The 27313-nt window shown below is 38.5% G+C and overlaps 3 protein-coding genes across 6 annotated transcripts; 2 read left to right on the top strand and 1 right to left on the bottom strand.

Moving 5' to 3' along the window:
- Positions 1 to 477: 477 nt before the first annotated feature.
- LOC110379264 (uncharacterized) lies at positions 478 to 3855 on the bottom strand. Its single transcript, XM_021338874.3, has 3 exons — positions 3483 to 3855; positions 2783 to 2962; positions 478 to 631 (listed from the first exon to the last, which is right to left on the bottom strand). The coding sequence occupies exons 1-3, from the start codon at positions 3698 to 3700 to the stop codon at positions 529 to 531; spliced, it is 501 nt and encodes a 166-aa protein (XP_021194549.3). The 5' UTR covers positions 3701 to 3855; the 3' UTR covers positions 478 to 528.
- Positions 3856 to 4286: 431 nt separating this feature from the next.
- On the top strand, positions 4287 to 14715 carry LOC110379260 (titin). Of its 3 annotated transcripts, none has more exons than XM_021338868.3 (6): positions 4287 to 4424; positions 4779 to 9965; positions 10219 to 10625; positions 12217 to 12600; positions 12679 to 13026; positions 13638 to 14715. In XM_021338868.3, the coding sequence occupies exons 2-6, from the start codon at positions 4975 to 4977 to the stop codon at positions 14555 to 14557; spliced, it is 7050 nt and encodes a 2349-aa protein (XP_021194543.3). In that variant the 5' UTR covers positions 4287 to 4424; positions 4779 to 4974; the 3' UTR covers positions 14558 to 14715. The 3 variants fall into 3 exon arrangements, with proteins under 3 accessions (XP_021194543.3, XP_021194544.3, XP_021194546.3); XM_021338869.3 differs by having other exon boundaries at positions 4287 to 4447; XM_021338871.3 differs by having other exon boundaries at positions 12679 to 13030; positions 13638 to 13853.
- A 1-nt stretch (position 14716) lies between these two features.
- Positions 14717 to 26270, top strand: LOC110379263 (uncharacterized). Of its 2 annotated transcripts, XM_021338873.3 has the most exons (6): positions 15759 to 15892; positions 20947 to 21038; positions 21339 to 21725; positions 22117 to 22500; positions 22601 to 22933; positions 25089 to 26270. In XM_021338873.3, exons 3-6 carry the CDS (start codon positions 21431 to 21433, stop codon positions 26093 to 26095), a joined length of 2019 nt encoding a protein of 672 aa, XP_021194548.3. In that variant the 5' UTR covers positions 15759 to 15892; positions 20947 to 21038; positions 21339 to 21430; the 3' UTR covers positions 26096 to 26270. The 2 variants fall into 2 exon arrangements, with proteins under 2 accessions (XP_021194547.3, XP_021194548.3); XM_021338872.3 differs by lacking the exons at positions 22117 to 22500; positions 22601 to 22933; positions 25089 to 26270 and having other exon boundaries at positions 14717 to 15892; positions 16310 to 21038; positions 21339 to 21692.
- Positions 26271 to 27313: the final 1043 nt, after the last annotated feature.

Raw genomic sequence — 27313 nt, 5'->3', positions numbered from 1 at the left:
TACAAAAGCTGTCAAAACGTTAAAAATATTCCTCAGATAGAAGTTATCTGGCGATTGAAAAATCAGCCCTTAGGAGAGAAGCTTTATTACGTTGAGGATGGATTATCCAGATAGCAAAGAAATACAGAGACTGCGAATTATTGAAATTAACGCCATCTAACGCTAACTTGTAGAACTCGATGTTTGTACAAGCAACGTGCGTGGTGGAACTAAAATTAAAGAACTGTTTGATATTAGCGCTATCTAGTATAAATATTAAGAACTTTATGTTATCCATCTACTCTGTTATTCAAAGTGATGTCATAATTATCCGATATATGGTGTTTAAACTAATTTGAAGTAAAAGGCACTTTCTTTCTTATTGGCAAAATAATACTCCAGCAAATATAGAGTAACAATCACCCAGAAAACCAAAAACTAAAAAAAAACTGATGTGGTCTCAATGGTCTCAGGTGACGCAGAAAAAAAACCATAAGCTTATCAGTTACGTTTTATTACCTTCACACACAATAATATAACAGTTAGCCGTCATAGATATTTCTTCGGTATGGGCGGAGAATAGTCGTAGTACAAGTGTGCACACTTTGGAGGTAAATTCTCTTCATTGATGTCCAATTTCGTCAGAAAAGACCTGAGAATAAAGGTTAACTTAAGGTCGTAATCTTACTAATAAGTAAGTAAATTAAATATTTTTTTCAATGTCCTTCTCCGTGTGAGAGGAGGCCTGTGCCCAGCAGTGGGACGATAAATAGGCTGTAACTAACTAACTATCCATGATGATGAATGTAAAAAAACCGGCCAAGTGCGAGTCGGACTCGCGCGCGAAGGGTTCCGTACCGATTTATAAAACGGACAAAAAAATCAAGTTTGTTGTGTGGGAGCCTCCCAAAAATATTTATTTAATTCTAGTTTGATAAATGCTCAATCCTTCTCCCTGTGAGAGGAGGCCTGTGCCCAGCAGTGGGACGATATAAAGGCTGTAACAGTAACAGTAATTCTAGTTTGCAGTATTTGTTGTTATAGCGGCAACAAAAATACCTACATCATCTGTGAAAATTTAAGCTCTCTAACTATCACGGTTCTTGAGATACAGCCTGGTGACAGACGGTCGGACAAAGGAGCGAAAACAATAGGCTCTCGTTTTACCCTTTGGGTACGGAACCCTAAAAATAATTTCATCATCTGCGTAGTCTTTTCCTTACTAAGTAGGGGTCGGATTCCAGTCTAAGCGTATGCAGGTGAGTACCAGTGTTTGACTGCCTATCTAATCTCCTCAACTAGGTAAACATAATAGAAAACTTAAAGTTCAAGATCATTTGCTACCCATAGGTATACAGAGTGTTTCGTACCTAAACACAATAAATTAAATACGTTAATATACTGGTTTATAAATGTTGATTTGTGTTACAAAGAAAAAATAAAACTAAGTAAAAATAAAAAAAATGAATTTTTCAAACAAAGTAAATACATTCGCGAGCAAAAATGGAATCATCCCCGTGCACTATACAAGTAAAACGATTGCCAATAATACAATATTTTCAGTTAAATTTACGTAGTAACTATTATATAATCTGTGGTTAAATGTTTATTATGGTCTCATTTGAAAGCCTATACTTTAAGGGTAGAAACAAAAAAAAATCATTTGAGCTGAAAATGCTGGAGTCGCGCCATAACGCCAACTTCAAGGCGTTCGTGGTGCGAGTGCCGACATGTTTCCTGCACCTCGTGTTGGACGAGAACTTCTGGCCACAGGACGTGGTGTTCCGTCGCTTCCGCGGACAAGTGCCACGAGACCGCACAGTGACATAGTGCATAGTGAAGTGATACTAACATAGTTTTAAGTTTTTTATATACTAACAATAATTTTGTATAATATAATATGTATGTTAGTCATTAAGGTATATATCTATGGGCCAATGCAGCCAGAAAATAAAGGTATTTGATTTGATTTGAAAATGGCGCTGGTAGAGGAATAGGAGAGAATAACGCAAGAAACAGTTAAAAACTGATCAGGTCCATGAGACACCGTAAAAAGTAATAAGGGCTAGATGAGGAAATACAAAATACTGAAACAATAACCTATGCTTGATTTTGTTTGAAATGTTAAATTTTTCAGCTAAGCTCAATTTTATTTTTCGCCGATTTCCGTTGTTGTCTTAAATAAAGATGATTAGCTCCTGAAATACGGAAATGATTTTCCTGTTTGTACCCTTACTTTAAAGCTAAAAGTATAGGCTTTCAAACGAGACCATAAACAATAATTTAACTGTAAATATTGTATCATTCGCAATCGTTGTAATAGGTTATTTTTTTTACAATTCGCCATATAATATCATAAAGTAAATGTTATAGCATTCAATGTGTTAAGGTACGACACACCCGATATATAAAAAATCACACTTTGAATTCAGATTTAACATAGGTAATTTTGAATTTTGAATAAGAAGTCTTTTTACCTTAAATGAATTTCGGCGCCTGGTATAACTGACTACTGACATCTGATCCCTTCTTGCCGAGTAATCTACATGCTAATACCACAGAATAAAGATGTACAATTGTGAAGGTACCTACTAACGTTCGTAAAAATTTCACACATGTGACAAAAGCTCGCCGACGCATGTGCATCGACGAGCTTTTGTCGGCGCTATCTGTGCCTGCAGTATTGTATCGTGCACCGAGCATATGCGTATGTGAGTGACATTGTTACTAACGATATTAAGTAGCTCCCTATACAAGAAGATATTATACTTATTTACACTATGCTAATACGATGATCGGTTACCTCCTTATCCACTGTGCACACATTATGACCGCGAAGTACATGTGAACCATCATCTTCATGACTATATTGAGGAAAACAACGAAGTTTGCCAATAGAAAACAGATGATTATTATCAAATCCTTTACTGTGTTGCTGAAGTATGTTTCATTATGCTTCACAAAACCTCTGATAGGACAGTATCTGAAAACAGAGTAATTTTCACCGTTAGACTAGCATCGACTCTGCACATATTTGAATAAAGTCTATTTTGATTAAGTACAGAATACAAATCAAGTCATGATGTTACAGAGCGAGAAGAATGTTGATGTTTTGAAGGAAGAGCTGCTCCTCAGTCCCGGTATAAAGGTACGTACCTAATACCTATGTAATAACTATCAGTACCTACTCTATACAAAACATTGCCTCATGAAGCAATTAGCGCTAGTTAAAACATACAGCTAACTGACACAGCATACATTTATTTTAATGAAAGTGGCTTAGTCTTAAGCAGTTGTTTTCTATACAATTATCATTATATACCACTATAACAAAAAAACAGGAATTGCTAAGAGTGGATTGCACCATATAAGTAATGTAACAAGAATCGTATATCGTTCCATGGTGTAAATGCAACCCAACCTTACTATAAAACGTTGGAGCGGATATCGTTGAAGTATGACAACCGAGAGGCAGGCTAAGTGCCACGCGTGAATCACCTTACCTTAAATTATATCCAGCACAAGAATCGTACACGTTTTCCACGAGACCTACCACGGGGTTAGTCTTGGTCCTTTTGTTGAGATCCAGCAGACGGCAGAGGCTGTTGCTCTCCAACAACACGATACTGTCTGTGTCCTCTGTACGATAGCCAGCGCGAATGACCTTGCACTTGCACTTTTCCACTCTGAACCCTGTGCCCATACACGGTGTTCTACTCATGACAGTAGCGGTTGGATTATTTTCTAGCCAATTTCATCCCTGTTACTGTTTTGTCTCGTTTATTTTATATTCTAGTAGGTAGTGTTGTTTTGCAAATTCTTTCATGCTTATACTTGATGGGCGTCAGTGTGGACTGCTGCTAAGCAAAGACTATTGTAAGAATTTATCTTCTTTAGTTTATGGCATATGAAACTGAAAAAGTTTTAATTGGATATTAACTAGATCTACTGCGGAAGCGTAAAGAGGCGCTTCCTAGACTTCGTGTCTAGGAAGCGCCTCTTTTTTACTCGATCCGAATTTGCTACCACACCAAGCCACGGGCGCAGCGATAGCGGTGGCGGTGGCGGGAGAGCACTACACACAAAACGCCAAAAAAATACATTTAAGAACTCCCAATCTTTATTCAGAATTAAATACCTAACTTGTTTAATTTTCGGTTTCATCAAATGAATTGTGTCCCCCAGCCTAGGGTCATAGCTTCAAGGCTGGCAGCGTTTATTTTAAACTTTTTATAAGTGGATCGTATAGCAAGCAAAAAAATATATCATTCTAATTGAAAACTGTCATTTGACATTTGACACAAAAAAATGGCATAAGAGTTTGTAAAAATGCACTGTAACAACACAAAAATCTTTTAAAAACATGTTATTCATCACCCAATAATTTACAATAATGTCTAAACTGGAGAAAGAACCTTTAAATTTGTGAATAAAAAATAGCGAAGGTACGTTCCACGTTTTCTAACTGGTAAGCTGTTAAGATCTTATGGAAGGGCCTGTATAAGCTTCTAGCGTGTCTTTATAAAAGTTGTTTCGAGTTGTAGGTAATTGCTGAATTCAATGTTAGAAATATGATCAGATACATCTGATTCTTTATTCTGTACCCTAATGTCTAGTAAAGTGAAACTGTACATTGAAACGGGGATTAAATAGTATCCATTGCTGTTATTAACTCACAGGCGATTGTAGATTTTTTTATTTTAGATAGTTGATTTTTAAACTAACATCAACGACAGAACAACAGGTATTAAATTTATTAAGTAGGTAATCTAATAGTCAATTTATTACAATATTTACAGCATAATCAAACAAAAACTTTTCAAGATAATAATAACAATGAACCCATAACCATTAATAAAATGCCGTATCAAGTTGTTAATGTAAAACAAGACCAATTGTCTCGAATGGAGGTGAAGTAAGAGAACAAGTATACAATTTATTCATATACAAGGATAAGAAGAGCAGTTTGATTTCGCACTATTAAGTGATATCAAAATGAGGAAATTGCAAAATAAGTTTAAACGACAACATAAACCTTCTCGTTTGGATCACGAAGAAAATCCATGCCGTGGTGTAGATAATATCAGTATCATTGTCCATAAGAAAAAAGTGAAGAACCGAAAATTATACGATCTTTTCAAAAATGGTAAGCAGCCAGCAATCGCATTTCGTCTATCACGCTCAGGCTTGCATAAAACTAGAAAACGCCTTACTAAGCACCTCAGCTTACCAGAAATTAATAAAAAATCTAAAATATCTAAACATCATACAAAAAGTTCTGACGCCATTTTAAAGAAGAAGAACTGTTTTAATACAAAAATTATAGTTAACAGAGTCTCTGGCTATAATTTGAATGAATATTTAAGCCCATTTAACTTTCCCACCCAAAGAAGATGGAAAGTTTACCGCTGTCAATTGAGCAGTCAAGAGGACAGTTGCTGCTGTTCTTGCAATTCGGATGCAATGTTTGAGGTGATGAAAAGTCTCTACGACTGTTACAAAAAGAAAAACTGTGACAATTGCAATTGTATACTATGTGGGCATTTACCACAAGAAGAAAGACGCCTAGGGGAAATAAAGAAATCAATAGCATCACTCGGCCTCGATGCAAAGGAAAGAAAGGAAACAATTAAGAAATCTGAAAAAGCCTTACGTGGAAAGAGCAAGGAAGAAAAAGAAAAGATTTTGAAAGAGTTGGCTAAAACTGGGAAACCACTTCCGGAAGGCAAAACAGCTTCAGAAAAATCTTTGATCCAAAAAGTTAGGGCTGATCTTGGACTACCTCCTGCACCAAAAACTGCATCAGAAAAGGCAAAAATGAGAAAAGCTGAGCAGGCAGGTGCAATAACACCATTAGAAGGAAAAACTCCATCGCAGAAGGAAAAAATCCTCAAAGCACAAGCTCAGCTTGGTATTCCCCTTCCAGAAGGGAGAACAGAATCTGAAAAGGCACTTATTCAAAAGGTAAAAGCTGCTGCTGGCATCCCAATGCCAGAAGAACGGACGCTATCTGAGAAAGCTGTATCCGCTAAATTAAAAGCAAAACCATCGGAGGCAAAAGCTGCAGGCCTATCAACACCTCTTGAGGGTAAAACACCATCTCAAAAAGAAAAAATATTAAAGGGACTAGCCAAGCAAGGCATTCCTCTTCCAGAAGGAAAAACGGCTTCTGAAAAAAAGTTAATTGATAAAGTTCGTGCTGACCTCGATTTGCCACCTGAACCGAAAACTCCATCTATGAGGGAAAAGTACATCAAAGCAGCTGATGCAGGATTATTACAGCCACTAGAAGGTAAAACGCATAAAGAAAAAGAAAAAATTATACAAGGGTTACAAGAAATGGGAATTCCATTGCCTGAAGGACGCACAGCAACTGAGAAAGCGTTGGTAGCAAGGGCAAAGGCTGTACCTAGACCACCTTCTGTTTTAGCACCGTCAGAAAAACTTCGTAAAGCAAAAGCTGCGGGGCTACTGACACCTTTAGCAGGTAAACCTCCTGCCCAACGAGAAAAAATATTAAGGGGTCTAGCCATGCAGAATGTTCCACTTCCTGAAGGCAAAACGCCCTCTGAGAAAATGTTAATTGATAAAGTACGACGAGATCTTGGCCTACCTCCTGAACCTAAAACACCATCTATGAAAGAGAAGCATGCGAAAGCAGCTAAGGCTGGTTTTTTACAGCCATTGGAAGGAAAAACGCCTAAGGAAAAGGAAAAAATACTACAAGGATTACATGATATGGGTATCCCATTACCGGAAGGTCGAACAGCATCAGAAAAAGATTTAATAGCCAAAATAAAAGCATTGCCACGGGCACCCTCCATGCAAGCTCCAGTAGTAGGGCCTACAGCTTTGTCCCCTGAAGAAAGACGAAAATTAGATGAAAAAACAGCTAAAGTAGTTAAAGAAGGGAAAGGACCAGCTGATGAATGCATATGCGGCCTTCTGACACCAGAGCATGAAAGAGAACCCGCAATCGCGATAAGAATACCGTCTGCAAAAATGAGACCCACTAAAGCAGGTCTTTTAACACCTTTAGAGGGTAAAACACCTGAACAAAAGGAGAAAATACTTAGAGGTTTGATAAAACAGGGAATTCCGTTACCTGAAGCTAAAACACCTTCAGAGAAGAAACTAGTTAACAAAATTCGAGCAGATGTAAGATTACCACCAGAGCCAAGAACACCGTCGATGAAAGAAAAATATAGGAAAGCGCAAGCAAGTGGTGTTATCACTCCATTGGAAGGTAAAACAACAGCGCAAAAAGATAAAATTTTAAAGCGTCAAGCAGAACTAGGATTAGAACTTCCTAAAGGACAAACACCATCAGAAAAAGCAATAATTTCAAAATTAAAAACACTTCCATCACCATCAATTACTTCAGAAAAACTGAGAAAGGCAAAAGCAGCAGGATTGTTAACACCTCTTGAAGGAAAATCTCCTGCACAAAAAGAAAATATCTTACGAGGCCTTGCTAAATCTGGTCTACCATTGCCAGAAGGCCGAACCCCTTCAGACAAGGCAATGATAAAAAAAATCAAGAAAGAGATGGGTGTCCCCGAAAGAACTCCATCAGAAAAACTTCGAAAGGCCAAAGCTGCAGGTCTATTAACACCTCTAGAGGGTAAACCGAAATCACAGAAAGAAAAAATACTTCGGGGCAGAGCAGCGGCAGGTTTGCCTTTACCAGCAGGGAAAACACCATCTGAAAAAGACTTAATAAAAAAAATCAAAGATGACACTGGATATGTGACACCTTCCCCATCTGAAAGAATGAAAAAAGCAAAAGCTGCCGGCCTATTAACTCCTTTAGAAGGTAAAACACCTTCCGCTAAAGAGAAGATTCTTCGTGGCAAAGCTGCTGTAGGTGTTCCATTAGGAGAAGGGAAAACACCATCTGAAAAGGAAATAATAAAAAAAATTAAAGCAGAATTACCGGAACTTAAACCATCATCAGAAAAATTAAGGGCTGCCAAAGCAGCTGGGTTATCAACACCATTACAAGGCAAGACACCTTCACAAAAAGAAAAGATAATTAGGGGACTAGCTAAATCGGGATTGCCATTGCCTGAAGGAAAAACTCCATCGGAAAAAGAATTGATAGCCAAAGCAAAAGCCGAAACAAAACCTCCGTCACAAATAACATCAGAAAAATTTAGAAAGGCAAAAGCGGCAGGATTATTGACACCACTAACCGGAAAGTCTCCAAAGGAGAAAGAGAGAATATTAAAAGGGTTAGCAAATCAAGGCTTACCACTTCCTGAAGCCAAGACGGTATCAGAAAAAAAAATTGCAGCAAAAGTACGCAAAGAACTTGGTCTTCCACCTGAACCAGAAACAGTATCAGATAAGGAAAAGATGCGCAAAGCTCAAGCTGCTGGCATTGTTACGCCTCTCCGAGGAAAGACACCATCTCAGAAACAACGAATTGTACGTGGAATGGCTGATGCTGGAGTTAAGTTACCTGAAGGAAGGACTGCATCAGAGAAGGCTCTCATTAGTAAAGTTAAAGCTGAACCGACAAAAGTGCCATCTGAAAAATTACCTCAAGCCAAAGCTGCTGGTTTACTTACCCCATTGGAAGGAAAAACAGACGCACAGAAAGAAAAAACTTTAAGAAAGTTAGCCGAAGCTGGATTACCTTTACCAGAAGGCAAGACGCCGTCAGAAAAGTCTTTAATACAAAAAATTAAATCTGAATTACCAAAAACAGCCTCGGAAAAGTCTGTTGTTCGCAAGGCTAAAGCAGAAGGGCTGTTGACACCTTTGACAGGTAAGACGCCAAAAGAAAAAGAGAGGATACTACGGGGCCTCGCAGAAGCTGGATTACCATTACCCGAGGGCAAAACAGCTTCTGAAAAAGAACTTGTGAAAAAAGTGAAAGATACAGCCCCTGGAGTTCCACCGCAACCAAAATCTGAAAAGAGAAAAAAATCTAAATCAAAAAAAATTGGAGTTACACCTTCAAAGAAACTGGCAAAAACCATGGCCAAGGCTACTCCGGGTATTACCCAAGAATTTGAAGACATCATCAAGACAACAACTTGCGATCGTGGCTGCGGATGTGACAAGAAAAAAATCAGATTTAAGCATAGCTACGTCAAGATTAAAGTGACATCTCCAGATATATCCTCCTTGTGTCCCTGTCCAGATGAGTGCATTCCCGGTGTCAAAGCGGGAGCCTTTATTGATAACGAGGGTATTAAAGTAACAGTCGGCAGAGTTGATGGCGCCATTTCATACACCAATCAGCACAAAAATAATTATATAGTCACTTTGTTTGACCGAACTCTAAAGAATAGGTGCTGTAGTACCACGTCATCTGACACAATAGACGCAATCACAAAAGGCGCACCGAGCACCGTTGAAACAGATATTTTGAAAAGGAGTTTATATGAAACTTGCCCATCCTTAAGGTATACAAATTATAACGATAAATTTTATAGTGATAATGAAACTGTTACCGAATGTAACAGTCAACAGATTTGCAGCAATAGCTGCAAATCGAATGAGAACGATACAAATGATAGGTACGATGACACTAAGGACACGCAACAATGTGAAAAATGCACCGCATCCGATGTGTCAGCAGTCGAGAGCAGTTGTGCTTACACTTCTTACGCAACATCAGAAGCTTCTCAGAATTGTGGCTGTGAATCTTCATCGAATGAAAGCATTGCAACTAGAAGCTCCGTCAGTGCCAGTTTCAATTCAGCCCTAGTAATAAAAAGCGAGTCGTCATTATCCTTGGGTACAAATCCAAATACAAATTCATGTACAACAAGTATAAGTACAGAGGCAGCCAGTGCGATTTCGCTTTCGCATAGCAGCAACAATTCTGCAACTTCTGCCAGTCCTGTTTGCCCATTTTGTATGGAATCCGAAGGCCGCAACAGTAGTGACACTTCCGAAGACGAAACAGAGAGCTTTGCAAATGAGATTGACTGCTCTGGGACTGACGACAGCTCCAATGATACAGAGACCGGGTAAATTATATTTTTACTTTATCATTTTATGTAGTAAGGATCACATAACATTATTGATTATTTTTGGTCCTTACTTTCGTAATAAATGTGAAAGTAATTTCATTTTTTTTTTGTGCTAAAACAGTTAAACCGATTCGCATCAAATTTTTAGTGTTTTTTACTGTCATGGATTGATGCGTTTGTCAGTTTCAAAACCAGGGAAAGAGATGTAATGTTAAAGAAAATATTATCTAATATACTCTTAATATTTCAGCAATAGCTCAGAGAGTGTAGAGCCTTTCGACGGATCGCAATTAATGAACAAAGAACCCGGAATAATACTAGGCCTAGGACATCGACATGCATGCCTTAACTATAGACTGTCTCAGGCTCTACATCGCACAGAAGACAAAATGAATCGAAATAAAAAGAATATTAATAGTCACGAACCCGTGATAGTCATCAATAATTTGAATAGTGAGCGCGATATAACTGCAATTGTGGACCGACTGCTGTCAAATAATGAATTCTCCGATGCTTCCTCGATAATCTTAGTGGTGCCAACGTCAGATGACAATGACTCTGATCGGTCGGCACATTCTTTAAGATCCCCTTTATGTATACAGCTATCGGAACATTGCGGCAATTATTATCGCAAGCATTGTAGCCGTCAGGAACCAGGTTCGTGTTTGTATTCTTTGTTTTTATCCTATTTTATTTTACCAATAGGTTTCGCCCAATATCGATTACGTGAAAAGTTACTCTGAGTTGATATTAAAAAAACTGACTACATTTAAAAATCTGCCTTACGTATAGCGCAGGTTTGAATTGCAAAAGTGAATAAAGGGAGTGTAGAGGGAAAAATGACTGCCTCGTTGGTCTAGAGGTCGCAAGCGCAGCTGCTGTGCTCGAGGTCTCGGGTTCGATTCCCGGGTTGGGCCGAAATCGCTTTGTGGGTTTTTTTAAACTTTCACAAAACAGCCCGTAATCTGGAAGTTGGTGTTTGATTCACCCGTGCATCGGAGAGCACGTAAATATCGGTCCTGCACCTGATTTCTTTCCGGTCGTGTCGGATTGCCGTCCCATCGGGTTATGAGAGTGAAGGAATAGGGAGTGCACCTGTGTCTGCGCAAATGCTCGTGCACTATAATATGTCTTGCGCAGCTGGCTGATCTCCTTAAATGAGAACAGCCGCCGTGGCCGAAATCGGTCGTGGGCGCCATTATCATTTAGAGGGAAGAAGTCGGTGTCTAATGGATGTTACTAAGTTAATTTTGCCACCGACTTCTAGGCCGATGCACCTCAAATAAGGTTTTTTTTTTGCTTTTTAGTGTTTTTGGAAGTCAGTTTAATTTTTTTGTAAAAAAGTTTTTTATTTACAGCTTTTTAGTGACACGAATAGTTGTCACTATCCATATTAGTAGAAAGTTCTCATCAATACTAAGAATATAAGCCCAAATACGAGATATTTCACATATTCAGTTGTTGATTTCCCTCGACCTTCTCTGGTCTCCATCATTAGGTCAAATCCAAACCTTCACTGTTGCAAAGGTCTCGTCAATACAAATAATATGACCCCAAACACGAGGTACTTTACACATTCTGTTGTCAAGTTCCCTCGACCCTCTCTGGTCTCCAGCATCAGGTCAACTCCAAATCTTCACTGTTGAATAGTGTTTTCAGGCATACACCTGAGTGTCAAGTTTTTACCCTATATATGCCTACAACTTTCGAAGGTTGCCCTCGATTTCTCAGAGTTTCCATCATCAGATCCTGACCTGATGACTATGGGACCAACTGGCAGCAATTTCGCGTCGAACAAAAAAATAATCACGTAAATCGGTCTATAAACCTCGGAGTAATCGATGTACATACATAGAAAAAAAAAAAACATACCGGCCGAATTGATAACCTCCTCCTTTTTGGGAAGTCGGTTAAAAATGCTTTATGCTTTATAATGAACTAGCGACCCACCCCGGCTTAGCACGGGTGCTGGATGTTATTATAATATAAACTTTTTAGTTTTAAAGATTCAAGCATAGGTACATACCGTACATAGTGATATAGGGACAGAGAAAGCTTTATACTATGTAGTGATGATTACGCTTTTATCAAATAACGGTATGGAGCGGGAATAGGAAAGGCAATAGTAGTCAGTCACCCACTCACTAACACTCACACACTCACTGTTTACACACTGCTAGTTTTTTTTTAATTGAATACCTACTTTGAATTTGGACTAAGTAATTATCCTCAGTTTAACCTGTTACAGAAATAAAGCATGGAAGAGATGTTCGTAGAGTAAGAGTATCTGCCCAAGGTAAAAAATATTGCCTTCAAGGGATGGCACCGGCATCAGCACCGGCAGCAGTATCTTTCCATGACAAAGAAACTATGATTAACTGTAAGGGGCCATTTTGCCCTGCACATAAGAGAAAACATGCACTAATATACAAAAACAAACTCTGTCAGATAACGACTCCTGATGGAATATGGCAGAAGGTGTATCACGCCGTGAGCACTGACACTACAGCCGACAGGCCATGTTGTTGTCCTCGGAAAGATTTAGTAAAACACCAAAAGAGAAATTGTAAACACCGATGTGTCTCGAGCGTAATACGATCTGAAGTTATCTCGCCTCTTCTTGTGAATAAAGGTGCGAACTTAGGCGCACTTCAATGTCTCAAAAAATTATTAAATCATATTGAATTTATATTTTAATCTTTTTTATCAGGCTTAAGCTGTGAGGGGCAACAGCTGTTACCCAACCCGAATGTGACCCAGCAAGTATCTTTTGCTTCCGTAAACCAAGGTCCCAAATCAGTGGCTCCTTGTGAGATACTTCCATGTTCTGGAAGGTTCGAATGCCATACACCAAGGGATAGTTCGGTGATAAATCGCCATTCACGTGCTTCCATTAAGCCTTGTCCATCCGTTAAGCAAAACTCGAGAAAGAAGCAATCCCGACCATGTCAATGCAATCCAGAACAATTAAAAAAATTAATAGAAGAAGCCTTGCAAGTAGGAAAAGCACTGAAATTGATATCAACAGGGTGTGGTGGTTCTGCTGGTAACGTAACAGGTAGGTATGTTGTTTTTTATCATCTATTATAGTGTAATTAAGAGTGAAATAAACCTATAACAAATAATTTCATACACTTAGTATGAAATTATTCCTATACCAATGTAATTAATACTATACTTCTATACTAATATAATAAATAAAAATTGTTTGTTTGTACCCTGAAAGCTCCGAAACTACTGAACCGATATGAAAAAATATATTTCACTGTTAAAAGCTTGCCGATTAAGAAACACTGAATTTTGAAAAAACCGCGGGAAGTGGGCTAGTATTCAGTATTTTGACTTCTGCTAAACCGGACAGTGAGCAGCCTAATCCTTCACCTAGTAAATGGGCTGTCTAACACCAAAGTAATTTTACCTGTAATTGACCTGAGATTTGCACGTTCCAGTAAGCAAACAACTCTTCAACTTTATAATATTAGCATAGATTTAAATACAACTAGCTTCCGGCCGTGGCTTCGCCCGCGTTTTGTGTTCATAAAAAAGTATCCTATTTTTAATCTAGTACCAACAAGAATATGTGTCAATCATGATCGGTTAAGTAGTTTTTGCGTGAAAGCGTCTTCTTTTATTTTTAAACCAAAAAAGTAAGTTAATGTTCTGTTTTAGAAAAGGACGTAAAAATTGGATTCTGTACCCCTCCAAGAGAAGACACCACGAAGCAATGTACATGCAGTGGTAAGAAAAAGAAAGTAAAACTACGTCCTTTATGCCCATGCGAACAGTTTCAACCACCCATATCTCAAACAGTCCCTGGCCCAAAGGATGGCACGACGTCCTTAGGCTGCCAGTGCTGTAACTGCGATGACTCTTCGTTAAAATCCGAGCCACAAATGGGTACGATAACCGTCGTTGGTCCTGGGGGAGGACTCTCAAAAATTGAATCAAAAGGAACTTTTACTCAAGCAGGAATGGTACAGGAACAAAATGAAAAGCCCCGCAAAGAATGCGTATGCAAGAACAAAAAAGGAAAAAAAAAGCAAAATGTAAATTGTGAATGTCCTTCTGAACCCGAACCAGAGCTTGATTTGGACCTCTTGTGTCAAGAGTATGCAAACTACTTATGGCTTCATGATCAAATGGTTTCGAAGCAGAAGTCTGATATGACGCAAACGCAATCTGGATTCACAATGTTTAAGAAGAAAAAGCCGCCTGAGCCGCCTGAGGCGGAGTTAACAATGGATGATGCTGTCAGGTACTACGTGAGTATGAACCCGGCATTGTTCAAAGATTTGGTTCTTCCGCTACAAAACAACGAGGACTGCAGTTGCGAAGAAGATAAAAAAGGCAAGAATAAGAAAAAAAAATCTAAAAAAGTGGATTGTTCTTGTTCTTATGAACCTCCTGAACCACCACCACCACCTGAGCCTGCGCCTCCTGAGGGTCCCTCAGGAGGGTTAAAGTTTTCCATGTTTGGCAAAGGTTCGGGATCTAAGGGATTAACCGGAGTTTGTTGCTTTGACCTGATCGAAGAGAGAAAAGACACCAAGCAAGGAACTTGGATCTCGAAACCGAACACTAATGAGTGACGACGGCCATATTTTGTTCAATAGAGTTAAAGTTTTAAAAACAAAGTTACTAATTCAAGGCTCAGTATACCGTTACAATTCAGTTTTGTAAGTTTTTTTTTATACAATCAGCTTGTTTTTAATAGTAATTTATTATGATGTAAAATAAAAAATCCGGGAGCCGCTGGTATTGTTTTTATTCATTATCAGTATTACAAACAATTTACGTTTTATAAATATAAAGTATACGTTTAAAAAAGGGTGAATACAATGTCCGGGTCTATGATCGTGACGACGGCACTGGGAAAGAAACCTGCTCTCAAAGATTGAGCTCGTCGCTCCGCCAATACAGCCCGCCGACTCAACCGGCAGCCATTATGAAAACATGCGATGCCAACCGATAAGTCTACGCGTCTCCGCAAGCGGCCTCGCGACCTTTTTCAAGCGCTTTCACACAAGCGTGTTTTCTGCTTAGTTATTCCGATTTCGATTCGACTCACAACCTGTGTCGAAGATGGCCGTATCATCAGCGTACAGAGCCAGGATGGTTGCCAGAAACAGCATCGTCATTGAAAACCTTTGGCAGTCGTTACGGGTAGCTAAACACTGGTACTCAGTTGCATCCGGTTAGACTGGAAACCATCCCCTACATAGTTGGGAGGAGGCTAGGCAAATGATGACTATTGTTGATTTGTGCGATAAGAAATGGAATTTATTTATTTCTTCTACCTAAGTATGAATCATCATCATCATCCGAGCCTTTTTCCAAATCATGTTGGGGTCTGCTTCCCGTCTAACCGGATTCAGTTGAGTACCAGTGCTTTGTAACATCCGAAACACAGCCAATGGTGCCTAAGATATACTTAGAAAGTACATACAAACTTAGAAAAGTTGCATTGGTACTTGCCTGACCTGGGATCGAACCCGCGCCCTCATACTTGAGAGGTTGGTCCTTTACCCACTAGGCCACCACGACTTTTTGACATTACCTAAGTATGAATACATTGAAGAAATCATTTGGCACGTGCTTTAGGGTTCATTTTAAAAGGCAGTTTTTTTCATCTAGATATTGTAGCAGTATTGTGTAAGCTCTCCATGTGGCCCGTACATTACTACTTCACACCGTTTGCATATGAAAAGGGCTTCAGTAATAAGTGTTTTTAACAAATATGCTTGGCCATAACTATAAAACTCTTTACGCCGTCTGTCACATTACGCCACTTGACATATTAGATATGTCAGAAAAATATTTTTGTACAAAAGACATTACAACTTCAAAAATGTAACACTACATGATTCTAATAAATATTGTGTGCAAAGCAATAATAAAAAAATATATAGAATAGATAATGAATGGTACGTTATCTTTTTATGTTAATTTTGTATTAATGATCTCGTGATTGAACTTTCATGAAAAAATATTGAATGTTTGTAACGGATTGATGAGCCATTTTCCGATGAACAAACCATGGACACAGTTGTAGTTATGCATAATTGTCTCTCCTCAATATAATTAAAGTTAGTATTAAGAAAGTTCAGTCTAACGATCTCTTTTGTCAAATTGTGTAAACGTAATGACACACGTTTATTGATAAGTTCTGGAGGTGTAATTGTACCATATGGCTTCTGAATCCGCGAAGTAGCTCGTAGGTAAATATAACCTTTTACGATCGGTAGCGATGACGGAAATGAAGTAATGAGTTTAGATTGCTGTCTTTCTTGGTCTATATTATCTAATAAAGGCTATTCGTATTTTAAGTTTTGTAATTTCAGATTGTTGATGAGGATTAAATAACATTACATGTATCTTGAGCTGTTGCTAATAAGGTTGTTTTCTCTTTTTCACGTCATCAACCCGTGTAGCATACGATGATCATGCTTTAAATGGATTTTTTTCAAAAAAATATACAAAATGATTGTACACGAAGATAATAATAATGATGCCCCGATGACTTACATACACGAAATGCCATAATTTGATTACGGCATACTGATGTACCTATTCAAATGCAGCATTTTCTATAACCATACTCAGAGGCTTCACAATTTAATCAGAACTCAACGGTGTTAACAAAATGAAGGAATTGAAAAGTATTTACATTAACAAAAAAATGCGAAATGAATTGATTCATTTCAAAGAAAACCAAAACCCCGAACCATGCCATGGAAATGACAACGTCAGCACAATAGTTAACAAAATAAAATTAAACAAAGAAAATAAAAGAAAAATGAATGTACACAAACCACTGCCAACCGTCATCTACCGCATGTCAAGTTCTCGGATATCGAAATACAATATGCAGGCTGGCAAACATTTCAGTGCACCCCAATTCCATAAAAGAAGAAGATCCGGTCTAATAACCAATAGTTATGTAGCAATTCCAAAAAGAAAAAAATCCTCTAGTTCGAAAAACATAGTAAATTTGGTTTTAAAAATAATTTTAAGAGAATTACTCTTGGCTAAAAAACCTTTGCCCGAAGGAAAAACACCGTCGGAAAAAGCCTTAATTCAGGTAGTCAGAGCTGAGCTTGGATTACCACCTGAACCTAAAACTGCTTCAGAAACGGCAAATATGAGAAAAGCCGAATTGGCAGGAATTATAACACCATTAGAAGGGAAAAGTCCTGAAGAAAAAGAAAAAGTTTTTAAATCCTTAACAGCGGCGGGCATACCTCTTCCGGATGGTAGGACCCTATCTGAAAAGAAATTAGTAGAAAAAGTAAAGGCCGATGCAGCAATGCCCGTAGGTATGCCATCTGAAAAAAATAAAAAAACCAGAGCTAAAGATCTTGTCACTCCTCTTGCAGGAAAAAGCCTAGAACTAAAAGAAACAAATTCTGATAGAATATATATTGATAATGTTCGTGCTCAATTTGGTTTACCACCTAAGCCAACAACTCCTGAATTAAAAGGCAGTTATGCTACACTAGGACTTTTGGAGCCGTTAGTAGAAAAAATGTTACAAGGTTTACATAGCTTAGGCATACTAATACCAGAGGTACGCACCGCACCCGAAAAATCTTTTATCTGTAAAATAGCAAAAAGTGCTCAAAAAGTCTCACTAACGGATAAACAGCGCTTGGAACTATCGTCGAGGCCGGGAACGCCTCTCGAAGAAAAAGCACTTACACAAAAAGAAAAGATATTAAAAAGACTGGCTTTACAAGGCACTTCACTACCGGAAGGCAAAACCTCATTTGAAAAAAAACTTATTGATATGATACTCGTTGAACTTGGCGTACATTCTGAACGAAAAGCACAAGCACTTAGAGACAAGTATGACAAAGCACCTCATGCCGGATCTTTTCAGCCATTAGAAACCAAGACTTCTAAAGAAAAAAAAAACAAAAGGCTAACAGATAAGGGGATCTCTATTCCTAAAATTGAAGGAAAACCAGCACCATCTATTACAACCGTCAAAATAAAAAAAGCTAAGGCTGCTGGATTTCTAACACATCTTACGGGAAAATGTCTAGAGCAGAAAGAAAACATACTAAAAGGATTACCTAAAACTGGCCTGCCACTTCCTCAAGGGAGGACTCCATCAGAAAAAGTATTAATAATAAAAATAAGGAATGAATTGAAAAGACCCGACAGTGGTCCTGAAAAACAGTATTGTGTTAAAGCCGGTAGTCTCTTGATGCCTCTACAGGTTAAAACAAGAGTACAAAAAGATAAAAATCTTAGAGGTAGATCGGCTGCTGGAAAACCTTTACTGATTGGCAAATCACCATCAGACACAGCTCTAATACAAAAGATTAAAGATGACACTGGTTATATGACACCATCTCCATCAGACATGTATTTACGCATGGCAGAAGCTGCTGACTTAATAACTCCGGTTAAACAGAAAAGTCGTTCGATGAAAGAAGAAATATCTAAAGACATGTTGACTCAAATTCCAAAAGATAATACACCGTCCGAGAAAGATATAATAAAAATTCTGAGAGCTGAATATCCGAAAACAACACAGAAACAGAAACGTGCTAGAGCTGCAAATACTTGGACAACTTTGCAAGGCAAAACTCCAGAACAAAAAAGAAAAATACTCAAAACATTAATTAAATCAAGGCTCCCGTTACCAGAACCCACAACTGAATCGGAAAAAGATTTAATAGACCAAATTAGAAAGGGAACTGGACTTCACACTGAACCTAAAACTATTTCTACGAAAAAATATAAGAAAGCTCAAGCTGCTGACATATTACAACGACTATATCATGATGCTGGAATACCCTTACCTAAAGGACAAAAACCTTCGGAGGAGTCAATGATTGGAAAAATTCAAGCTGAACCAGCACAGAAAACGATATCAGAGCGATCAAAAACAGAGAAAGAATCTGCACTGTCTTCACCACACGAGAGAAAGATACTGGCTCAAAAGGAAAAGATGAGAATTGCTAAAGATGAGGGTGATACAAACGGCCCAAAGAAAACGAATTCAGAAAAATTTAAAAGTGCTAAAGCCGAAGGCCTTTTATCACCGTTGGCTAGAAAAATACTAGATGAGAAGGAAAAAGTAATTACAGAATTGGTAAAGCATGACTTATACATTCCCGAAGTAAAAACAGCTTCAGATAAAAAAATTGCATCAAAAGGAAGTAAGATCCGTAAGGAACTTTCTTTAAGTCCAGTGCCACAAAATCTATTGATGAAAAAGAGTCAAAAAAATGCCACGACATGTTTGTCTCCTCCTATAAAAGGGGATGTGCTAAAATCACAAGCATGTATGGGTATATCTTTGTCAGAGGGAAAAACGCCATCAGAGAAAGCATTAATTGCAAAAGCAAAAGCTAAAACACAACGTCCAAAAGTCACAAATTCAGAAAAAAATAAAGGTGCTAAAACAGCAGATCTATTATCACCGTTCGCTGGAAAAATAGCAGAGAAAAAGAAAAATTGTAATAGAGGATTGGCAGAGCATGACTTACCGCTTCCCGAAGCAAAAACACCTTCGGGAAAAAAATCGTCATCAAAAATACGTAAGGAACTTGGCTTATCTCCAGGACCAAAATCTCCACCGATGAAGGAGAGGCTGCCAAAAGCCGCTGCCAATGGAATAAGTAGTCCTTTAGAAAGTTTGTCACTGGCCGAGAAAAAACGCATTGTAACAGCCCGGACAGATTATGGTATGATTTTAGATGAAAGAAAGATTGTTTCGGAAAAATTATCGGCAAAAATATCACCCGAGAAATTAAAGAAAGCAAAAGCTGCGGGTCTACTTACGCCACTAGAAGGTAAAACGCTGGCGCACAAGGAAAGGATACTCAGAGGTCTTGCTGAAGCTCGTCTACCTTTGCCGGATGGTAAAACATATTTTGAAAAATCTCTTATTAACAAAGTGCGAACTGAGCTCGGACTGCCTCCACTTGCAAAGACGCCATCAGAAGTAGCTTTAATACTTAAGGCAAAAGCAGACGGATTATTCACACCGCTTACTGGAAAAACGTCTGCTCAGAAGGAGAAAATACTTCAAGGACTCGCTGCAGCAGGAATGCCATTACCTCTAGGTAAAACACCATCCGAAAAAAAAGTTCTTAAGAAAATAAGGGTAGTAGCTGGATTGCCGCCTTTTCCAACTCCGTCAGAAAGATTAGGAATGATAAGAAAGAAAGATAAAAGACTTGTCGTTACATCAGGAAAACTTGGCAAAGACAATGGAATTTCAGACGAAGAATTCAAAGAAACTATTCATATTAAAACTACTTGTGACCGAGGTTGTGGCTGCGATAAAAAGAAAATCAGATTTAAAGATAGTTTTGTTAGAATCCGAGGTTCGACCCCGAATAATTCTTACACATGCCCTTGTCCTGAGAAACGTATTCCAGGAGTTAAAAGAAGATCGTACGTCGACAATGTAGGCGCTAGGGTTACGCTGGAGTCTGCTGATATCCACAGTAAACATTCAAAGATTGAAAAATACAATGAAAGTAAAATGAAACCAGTTCAAATTAAAAAAGAAGAAAAAATGCGAAGTAATAAATACAAAATGCAAAACCACAAAATGTATGACATCAATGATGATATTGGTTGTACGTTAAACACCACAAGTTCTGACGAAAGCCTTAATATAGTATCAGCAATCGGTACACCTTACATTGATTCGGAAAATGATTTACACTACTATTCACCACCTTATGAGAGATGGGCCTGTGAATCCAAAAGATTCGTTGACCCGACATGTATTTTTTGTGACCCTTTGAGTAAACTTTGTAACGAGCCCGTTTCAAAGAATTATATGGTAGCGGATAATCCTTACCACGGCAGTCCTTATTCAATTTTTGTTGTAAAAAGTGAAAGATCAGTAAGCTTAACTAAGAGCTCTTCCGAGAGTATGGATACGATTAGTGTGATGTCGTATGCAAGCAGTAGTGTCTCGTCTAATTCTGAGCATTATTTCGATTACCAGCTGTCCAACGAACTTTTTAGCAATAGCTCCTTTGAAACCTCCGACTGCTCTGCAAACAGCCTTTCCTACGATGTCGATGGGACACTAAGAAGGTAAATTAGTAAAAAAATGTTTACTATTGAATAACTTTTAGTTTTAGTTTCACTTGATAATTTGAGCTAAAGTCATTAAACACGTTTGAAGGCACTTATGATCGGCACGACACGGCGCAGCTATTATAAGGTGCGTTTATTGACGTGATAAAATGTTGGCCAAATTCGAATATTAGGTTAATTGCTGGGTTGGCGCTACGCCGTGCCGTGCTGTTCATGTGTGTCACCATTTATGCACCGGTTACTCAAATTTTCATAAAATTTAGTTTTCAGTTTTATTAAAATTAAGCTGTTTTGTAGTGATTGACAATTTACAAGAAAAAATCAGAAAATAATTCAAAATAAAAGAGTTATAAAACAGGCATAAACCAAAAGAATAGCACGTGTTTAGTATGGATCAAACACAAGCAAATACAATGTGTGAAAAAAAGGAAATAAGTACACTAAAGAGTAAAAATGGCGAACCAGTAGTAGTAATAAACCACCTAAATAGCGATCGAGATATAACAAATATGGTTGATCGACTTTTGTCAAGGAGTGAATTTTCTGATGCCTCGTCAATATTTGTTGTTGTACCATCCGATGATAATGAAGCAGATAACTCGTCTGATGGTCGCAATTCTACTATTTGCGTACAAATGAGTGCAAATCCTATGAAATGGAAAAGACTGAATTCATCCGAATACGGTAAGTTGAATATAGAAGCTGATCTATTTTTTTTCTCTTTTCAGAAGCATATTTTGTCTCATATAAGACTAACCTAATTGAGGAATGACTAATTCTTCTTACAATGTAACCACAACAACTTTTTTAACGACGTAAAAAATCATCAAATGACCCCTCCTGCTGTGTGTAAGCAGCGGAGGGGGAGTGTCAGGCTCTTACTGACTAAAAACCGTCGTGTTCCGTCGTAGGCCTTTTATGTAGGTACCAGGGCCGCGGCAACTCTTTCGAAATTGAGCCCACTCTTCCACCAGCGTTTGCTATTAAATTAATGAGTTGTTATAATTCTGCTCTGATCCGGTGTGTCTGCTCAATTTCTCGCAAAATACGTCAATAATACTCGGTCACCTTACAGATTTATCGCAACTGAGGAATTCGTCTACTGCGCATGGCGTAAGAATATCTGCAAAGGGAAAAAAGTTTTTAATGGAGGGCCTGCCGACAACAGTAGTATCTTTTCATAACAAGGAAACCATGATCGAATATCATGAAACAATCCAGAGAGTAGATTCAATCCGGAGACAGATAGAAAGGACGAAGAACAAGCTTTGTCAAGTAACAACTCCTAATGAGATTGTGGAAACATTTGGGAATTGCCATGTCGTGGGTACCGACACGACTGCAGACAGACCCTGCTGTTGCGCTCCCAAACCCATTGAGTACTCCGACTACAGCTGCAACGATACATGCGTAGCGAATGTCACTTCCAAGCAAGTAACACCTCTTCTGGTTGATCATGGTACTATTTCATTTCTCCGTACTGCACATGGTTACAATGTTCCATCTTGTTGAAATTCTAAAATGATAGACTTTGATTTAAAATTATTTGATGTTTGCAGGTCTGAATGGCGATCCATTCCGTTCACCAGGATTAAGCATGAAGTCGCATGACTCGATTGAGCCCTTAAATGTATCAACCATTCCAATAGTGGCTGCCCCTGTTGAAAGTTGCAATTCTCCCTTAGCAACGAATAAACCTACTGAAGAGACAGGAAAAGAACCAAATATTAAACCGTGCCAATGCACTACAGAAAAGTTGACGGCATTGCTACAAAAAGCCGTCAATACTAGTCTGTTACTGAATATGAAGTCTACTGGATGTGGAGGAACTGAGAATCTCCCGCCCCCACAACCCCATTGCCCAGTTTCTGGACAGATGCCACCAGAACCAGGTAATAGAATAATATGGTACATTAAAATGGTAATCCCGATGACACTGAAGCTACACAATGCGTTTCTCTACCGCCACCCCTGCGCGGCGCCGCCCTTTTGATGTCCGATCCGTAGATCAAGGCGGGAAAAAGAAATCTTTCACCAGTTGTCTGTTTCTTGAGCTCTCTATTGAGTCAATCATGGCAATATCGTTATTAGCAACGATTGCCTTCATCGACACAAGCTGTACCCCACAGTTCCACATGCTCCCCGAGGGAACTACTCTTCACCCGGGTTGAAAGTAGTGCATAGGCCCAGACTTTAGCTTATCAGTGTACCAAATTTTATTTAAATCTGTTCTGTAGTTTCAGGGTGAAAGATCTATAGAGGCCAACAAAGATATTTTCGCGTTTACAATATAGTATTAATAAAATAAATATAAGCCAGCATACTTCATTAGGTAGTTTTAATTTTGTTGTACTAGTAACCAATATGAATTCTTCAATTTGGGATATTATTAAAACATTTGAAATAACAAAAAAACGCACAGAGCTGAATATTGGTGAATACTTTGGATTCACTATAAAAGTCGACGTCGAACACTTCGATCCAGATCGAAATTCCGAAGATATTCGATTTCAAAGGTCAAGACTTCTTTTTTCTTTCGCAAACTTTTCATGTGTGTTGCAATTTCTAGTGTGTATTATTGTCTTTTACAGCCAAACAAAGCCAAATTAAATTAATTTGATAATTGATAACTGTTTTAAATATTTTTCCCGATCTTGTACAGTGTGTAAAAAAGTGTGCCGGGGCACCATATATTTTGAAACATCTCCTTTAATAATCTACAAGTTTGATCTCTCTGACATTTTTGATAAAACTATCAGTTTTCTAAAAAATAAACTTAATCTTTGAAATCGAATATCTTCTGAAGCTCGCTCTGGATCGATGAGGACTTTTTATATTTTAGTGAACCCAAGGTCTCCACCAAAATTCAGCTGTGGCCGAATTTGTTCTATTTGGTCACCATTTTTAGGGTTCCGTAGCCAAAATGGCAAAAACGGAACCCTTATAGTTTCGTCATGTCCGTCTGTCCGTCTGTCCGTCTGTCCGTCTGTCCGTCTGTCACAGCCGATTTACTCGGAAACTATAAGTACTACAGTGATGAAATTTGATGGGAATATGTGTTGTATGAACCGCTACAAAAATATGACACTAAATAGTAAAAAAAAGAATTGGGGGTGGGGCCCCCCATACATGTAACTGAGGGATGAAATTTTTTTTTTCGATGTACATACCCGTGTGGGGTATCAATGGAAAGGTCTTTTAAAATGATATAAAGTTTTCTAAAAAACATTTTTCTTAAAGTGAACGGTTTTTGAGATATCAGCTCTCAAAGTCGTAAAAAGTATGTCCCCCCCCCTCTATTTTTATAACTACGGGGTATAAAATTCTAAAAAAAATAGAGGTGATGCATGCTAATTAACTCTTTCAACGATTTTTGGTTTGATCAAAGTATCTCTTATAGTTTTTGAGATAGGTTGATTTAACTGTAATTTACGGAACCCTTCGTGCACGAGTCCGACTCGCACTTGGCCGGTTTTTTATGTGTAAATTGACTACGACTATTATATTGTAAATATCATTTTTTTTTTCTTTTAACAAAAAAACTTACTCTAAATGGCTACACAGATGTTTGTAACTAAATTAACCACGAGTATATAACAAAATATGTGAATCCAAGTGAGTTGTTGTTATAGGTTGCACCCACCGATCACCAGCCCAGGCTAATAACGCGAAGAACTTTCTAAAGTATAGCTGTGACCACAACTCCGTGTGCCTGCAAGTCGGCAGACAACAACTATGTCGCAAGTAATTACCGTTCCTTATCTGAAGTCAGTCTTGAATTATCTCCATCAAATTCATCCATATTATTTATACGTTTACCATGCGAGTGTCACATTCGAGTTAGCCTAACGCTTTTATAAAATAATTACTTAAAATAATAAAAAATGGGAAAAAAATGAAATCGATGGAGTATGCTGGCAATTAACGAACAAATCTATGTATCATTTAGTACCCAAATTTAGATAGCAGAGGATAACATTAACACTAGGTTCTTAGGTCACAGACTTAATCAATAATAGTATATCAGAGAATTTGAAATCTTTTCAGGTAAATTTGACGATTGTCCCAATTGCTTGCATCCACCAGAAGTCGACTTATGCGGTTGTGACGAATCCAAGAAACCAGTAAAACTTAAATCAAAATGCCCGTGTCCGTGGCGCCATCCACGCTCCCGAATGACCTCTCCAGCTGGCCTCATTCCAGGTGAACTAGCCAAGGTGAGCCAGGGCCTGTATAGTCCGGCGGATCCAATACATCAGGGCGCGCAGACGCGCCAATATGGCGCAGCAGGAGAGTCCGTACAGACAAAAACGGGGGAAACTTGTACTCAAGCAGGCACAAAACAAACAAGATTTACCTCTTCCGTCGGCACATGCACTGACCCCAATAATGATTGTCCCTGTAAACGGGGAAAGAAGAAAAGGAAGATCGTATGCAAGTGTCACGAGTCAGAACAAGAGTCAACTCTTGAATCCGATTCACTAGTAACTCCACCAGTAGAAACACAGTGGGTTAGTGTTGATGTTACCGATGTTGAAAGGGTCGATGAAAGAGAGGTTATGAAGTTGAAGTCAGGTTTAACGGAGAGAGTTTCAGGATTCAAAATGCATCAGAAGAAACGTCCGCCAGCCCCACCCCCACCCCCGCCGGAAGAGGAGATTGAGTACACCCTTGACGATGCCCTTAGGTACTACGCAGCTGTAAACCCAGACCTATTCCGAACAATAGTTGAAGAACAACAGATTATGATAAAACCACAAGAAAACAAAAAAGGACGTAAAGGCAAGAAAAGTAAACAGAAAGTGGAATGTGAGTGCCCGTCTGAAGTCCTAGCTCCGCCTCCTCCATCTTCTGCTACCAAGCAAGCCCCTCAGCAGCCACTTGGTATCACACCGATCATGTCACAATCTGCACCATCAGACGGCCAAGGTGAAGAGGACGAAGGCCCATTTCGAGGACTGAAATTTAAAATGGCTGGCAAAGGTTCTGTGTCCCCAGGACTCGCTGGGATTTGTTGCTTCGATCTATTTCAAGAATCGTTTACGACGTGGTGAACATCCGCAAACCAATCAAACAGTACTTTTCATTAGACCTTCAATTCTTTCCATTAAGTTTATAAAGTCGAATAAATAATTCTATATCATGTACCTTAGCGTCATAGTTTTTAGTATTTTTTAACGAAAATAAGTTGTTGTAATATTTTGATAACATATTGTAATTAAAAATCGAATAATAGTAGTCTTTTTGGTTTTCTTCGTCTCCTTTTACAATCTCTATGTGGGTAAGTGTTTAAGGTCACTTCTTATTTTACCGTGGGTTTATCTTCATTTCCATTCTTTAATTACGAGCGTGTCTTACCAGGGTTCCCTCTGTCGGGCAGACTTCATGCTCTGAATTTTATTTGGCATAACACACTTGGCATAATTTTCTTTTAACGAATGTTTTTAAGGCATAAAAATATTTAGTATAATTATTGTTTCACCAAATATTTATATGTATGTCCGAGTTTACAGTTGCATACTTTTAAGATGGCAGAATTTTATTTAGCATAATTGCTTTTGGCATAGTTAGAATTCCGCACTATTTCGTTAGGCATAATGTTTATTTTTAGCAACTATTATTTGCTATAATCTCACTTGGCTATGAAATTCTGTCATCTTCATAGTACATGAAGATGACAGAATTTCATATGGATTCATTTTACTTCGCATGTTGCCATTTGTGACCTTCAATTAAAAAACATTGTATTATAAATTTGAAATTAGTCACGAAAACGAATCGCTGCAAAACCGACTCCACGTAGTCTTGTCTGCCCTACCATTCGTGTGTAAACAATTCAAAACTGCGTAGGCACTGAGGGGCGAGGCGACCTGCGAGCTGAGGCGCAGGTAGTTTGTGTGAAAACCATATGCGACAATAAGCTCGCCATGGGACCGCCATGAGCCATGCCTGCTGCAAGTTGCATGCTTGATCCCACTGGCTATTGGCTTGTTTACATGCTTCTTACAGAAAAATAAAAATCATATAATACTTGATCAGTAGGTCAGTGACCCGTAAGGACTGCCGAGAATGTTCAATGACAGCCATGACAAACTCCAAAACAGTAATAAAATTGGTGTCCGTCCGACACATAGGTACTTAAAAAGGCCTGTCCTGGAATCGACACCACGCACTCATACTTGAGAGTTTGGTTCTTTACCCACTAGGCCATCACGACTCGACCTATTTAATATTGAAAAATTGCAAGGTTGCGAAAATTATGCCAAGTGGAG

Source organism: Helicoverpa armigera, chromosome 1 (assembly GCF_030705265.1).
Source record: "Helicoverpa armigera isolate CAAS_96S chromosome 1, ASM3070526v1, whole genome shotgun sequence".
Lineage (NCBI taxonomy): Eukaryota > Metazoa > Arthropoda > Insecta > Lepidoptera > Noctuidae > Helicoverpa > Helicoverpa armigera.
The sequence above is the reverse complement of the archived record's forward strand: the minus strand, read 5'-3'. Positions and strand labels throughout refer to the sequence as shown.

Bases quoted from the DNA above. Each gene is read 5' to 3' on its own strand.
- LOC110379264 (XM_021338874.3), bottom strand. From the start codon at position 3,700: ATGAGTAGAACACCGTGTATGGGCACAGGGTTCAGAGTGGAAAAGTGC. The intron at 2,963-3,482 runs GTAAGGTGATTC...CTCTGTTTTCAG, and splicing joins TGTGCTGGATATAATTTAAG to ATACTGTCCTATCAGAGGTT. The intron at 632-2,782 runs GTAACCGATCAT...CTTTATTCTCAG, and splicing joins TGTGCACAGTGGATAAGGAG to GTCTTTTCTGACGAAATTGG.
- LOC110379260 (XM_021338868.3), top strand. From the start codon at position 4,975: ATGAGGAAATTGCAAAATAAGTTTAAACGACAACATAAACCTTCTCGT. The intron at 10,626-12,216 runs GTTCGTGTTTGT...AACCTGTTACAG, and splicing joins TTGTAGCCGTCAGGAACCAG to AAATAAAGCATGGAAGAGAT. The intron at 12,601-12,678 runs GTGCGAACTTAG...CTTTTTTATCAG, and splicing joins GCCTCTTCTTGTGAATAAAG to GCTTAAGCTGTGAGGGGCAA.
- LOC110379263 (XM_021338872.3), top strand. From the start codon at position 16,612: ATGAAGGAATTGAAAAGTATTTACATTAACAAAAAAATGCGAAATGAA.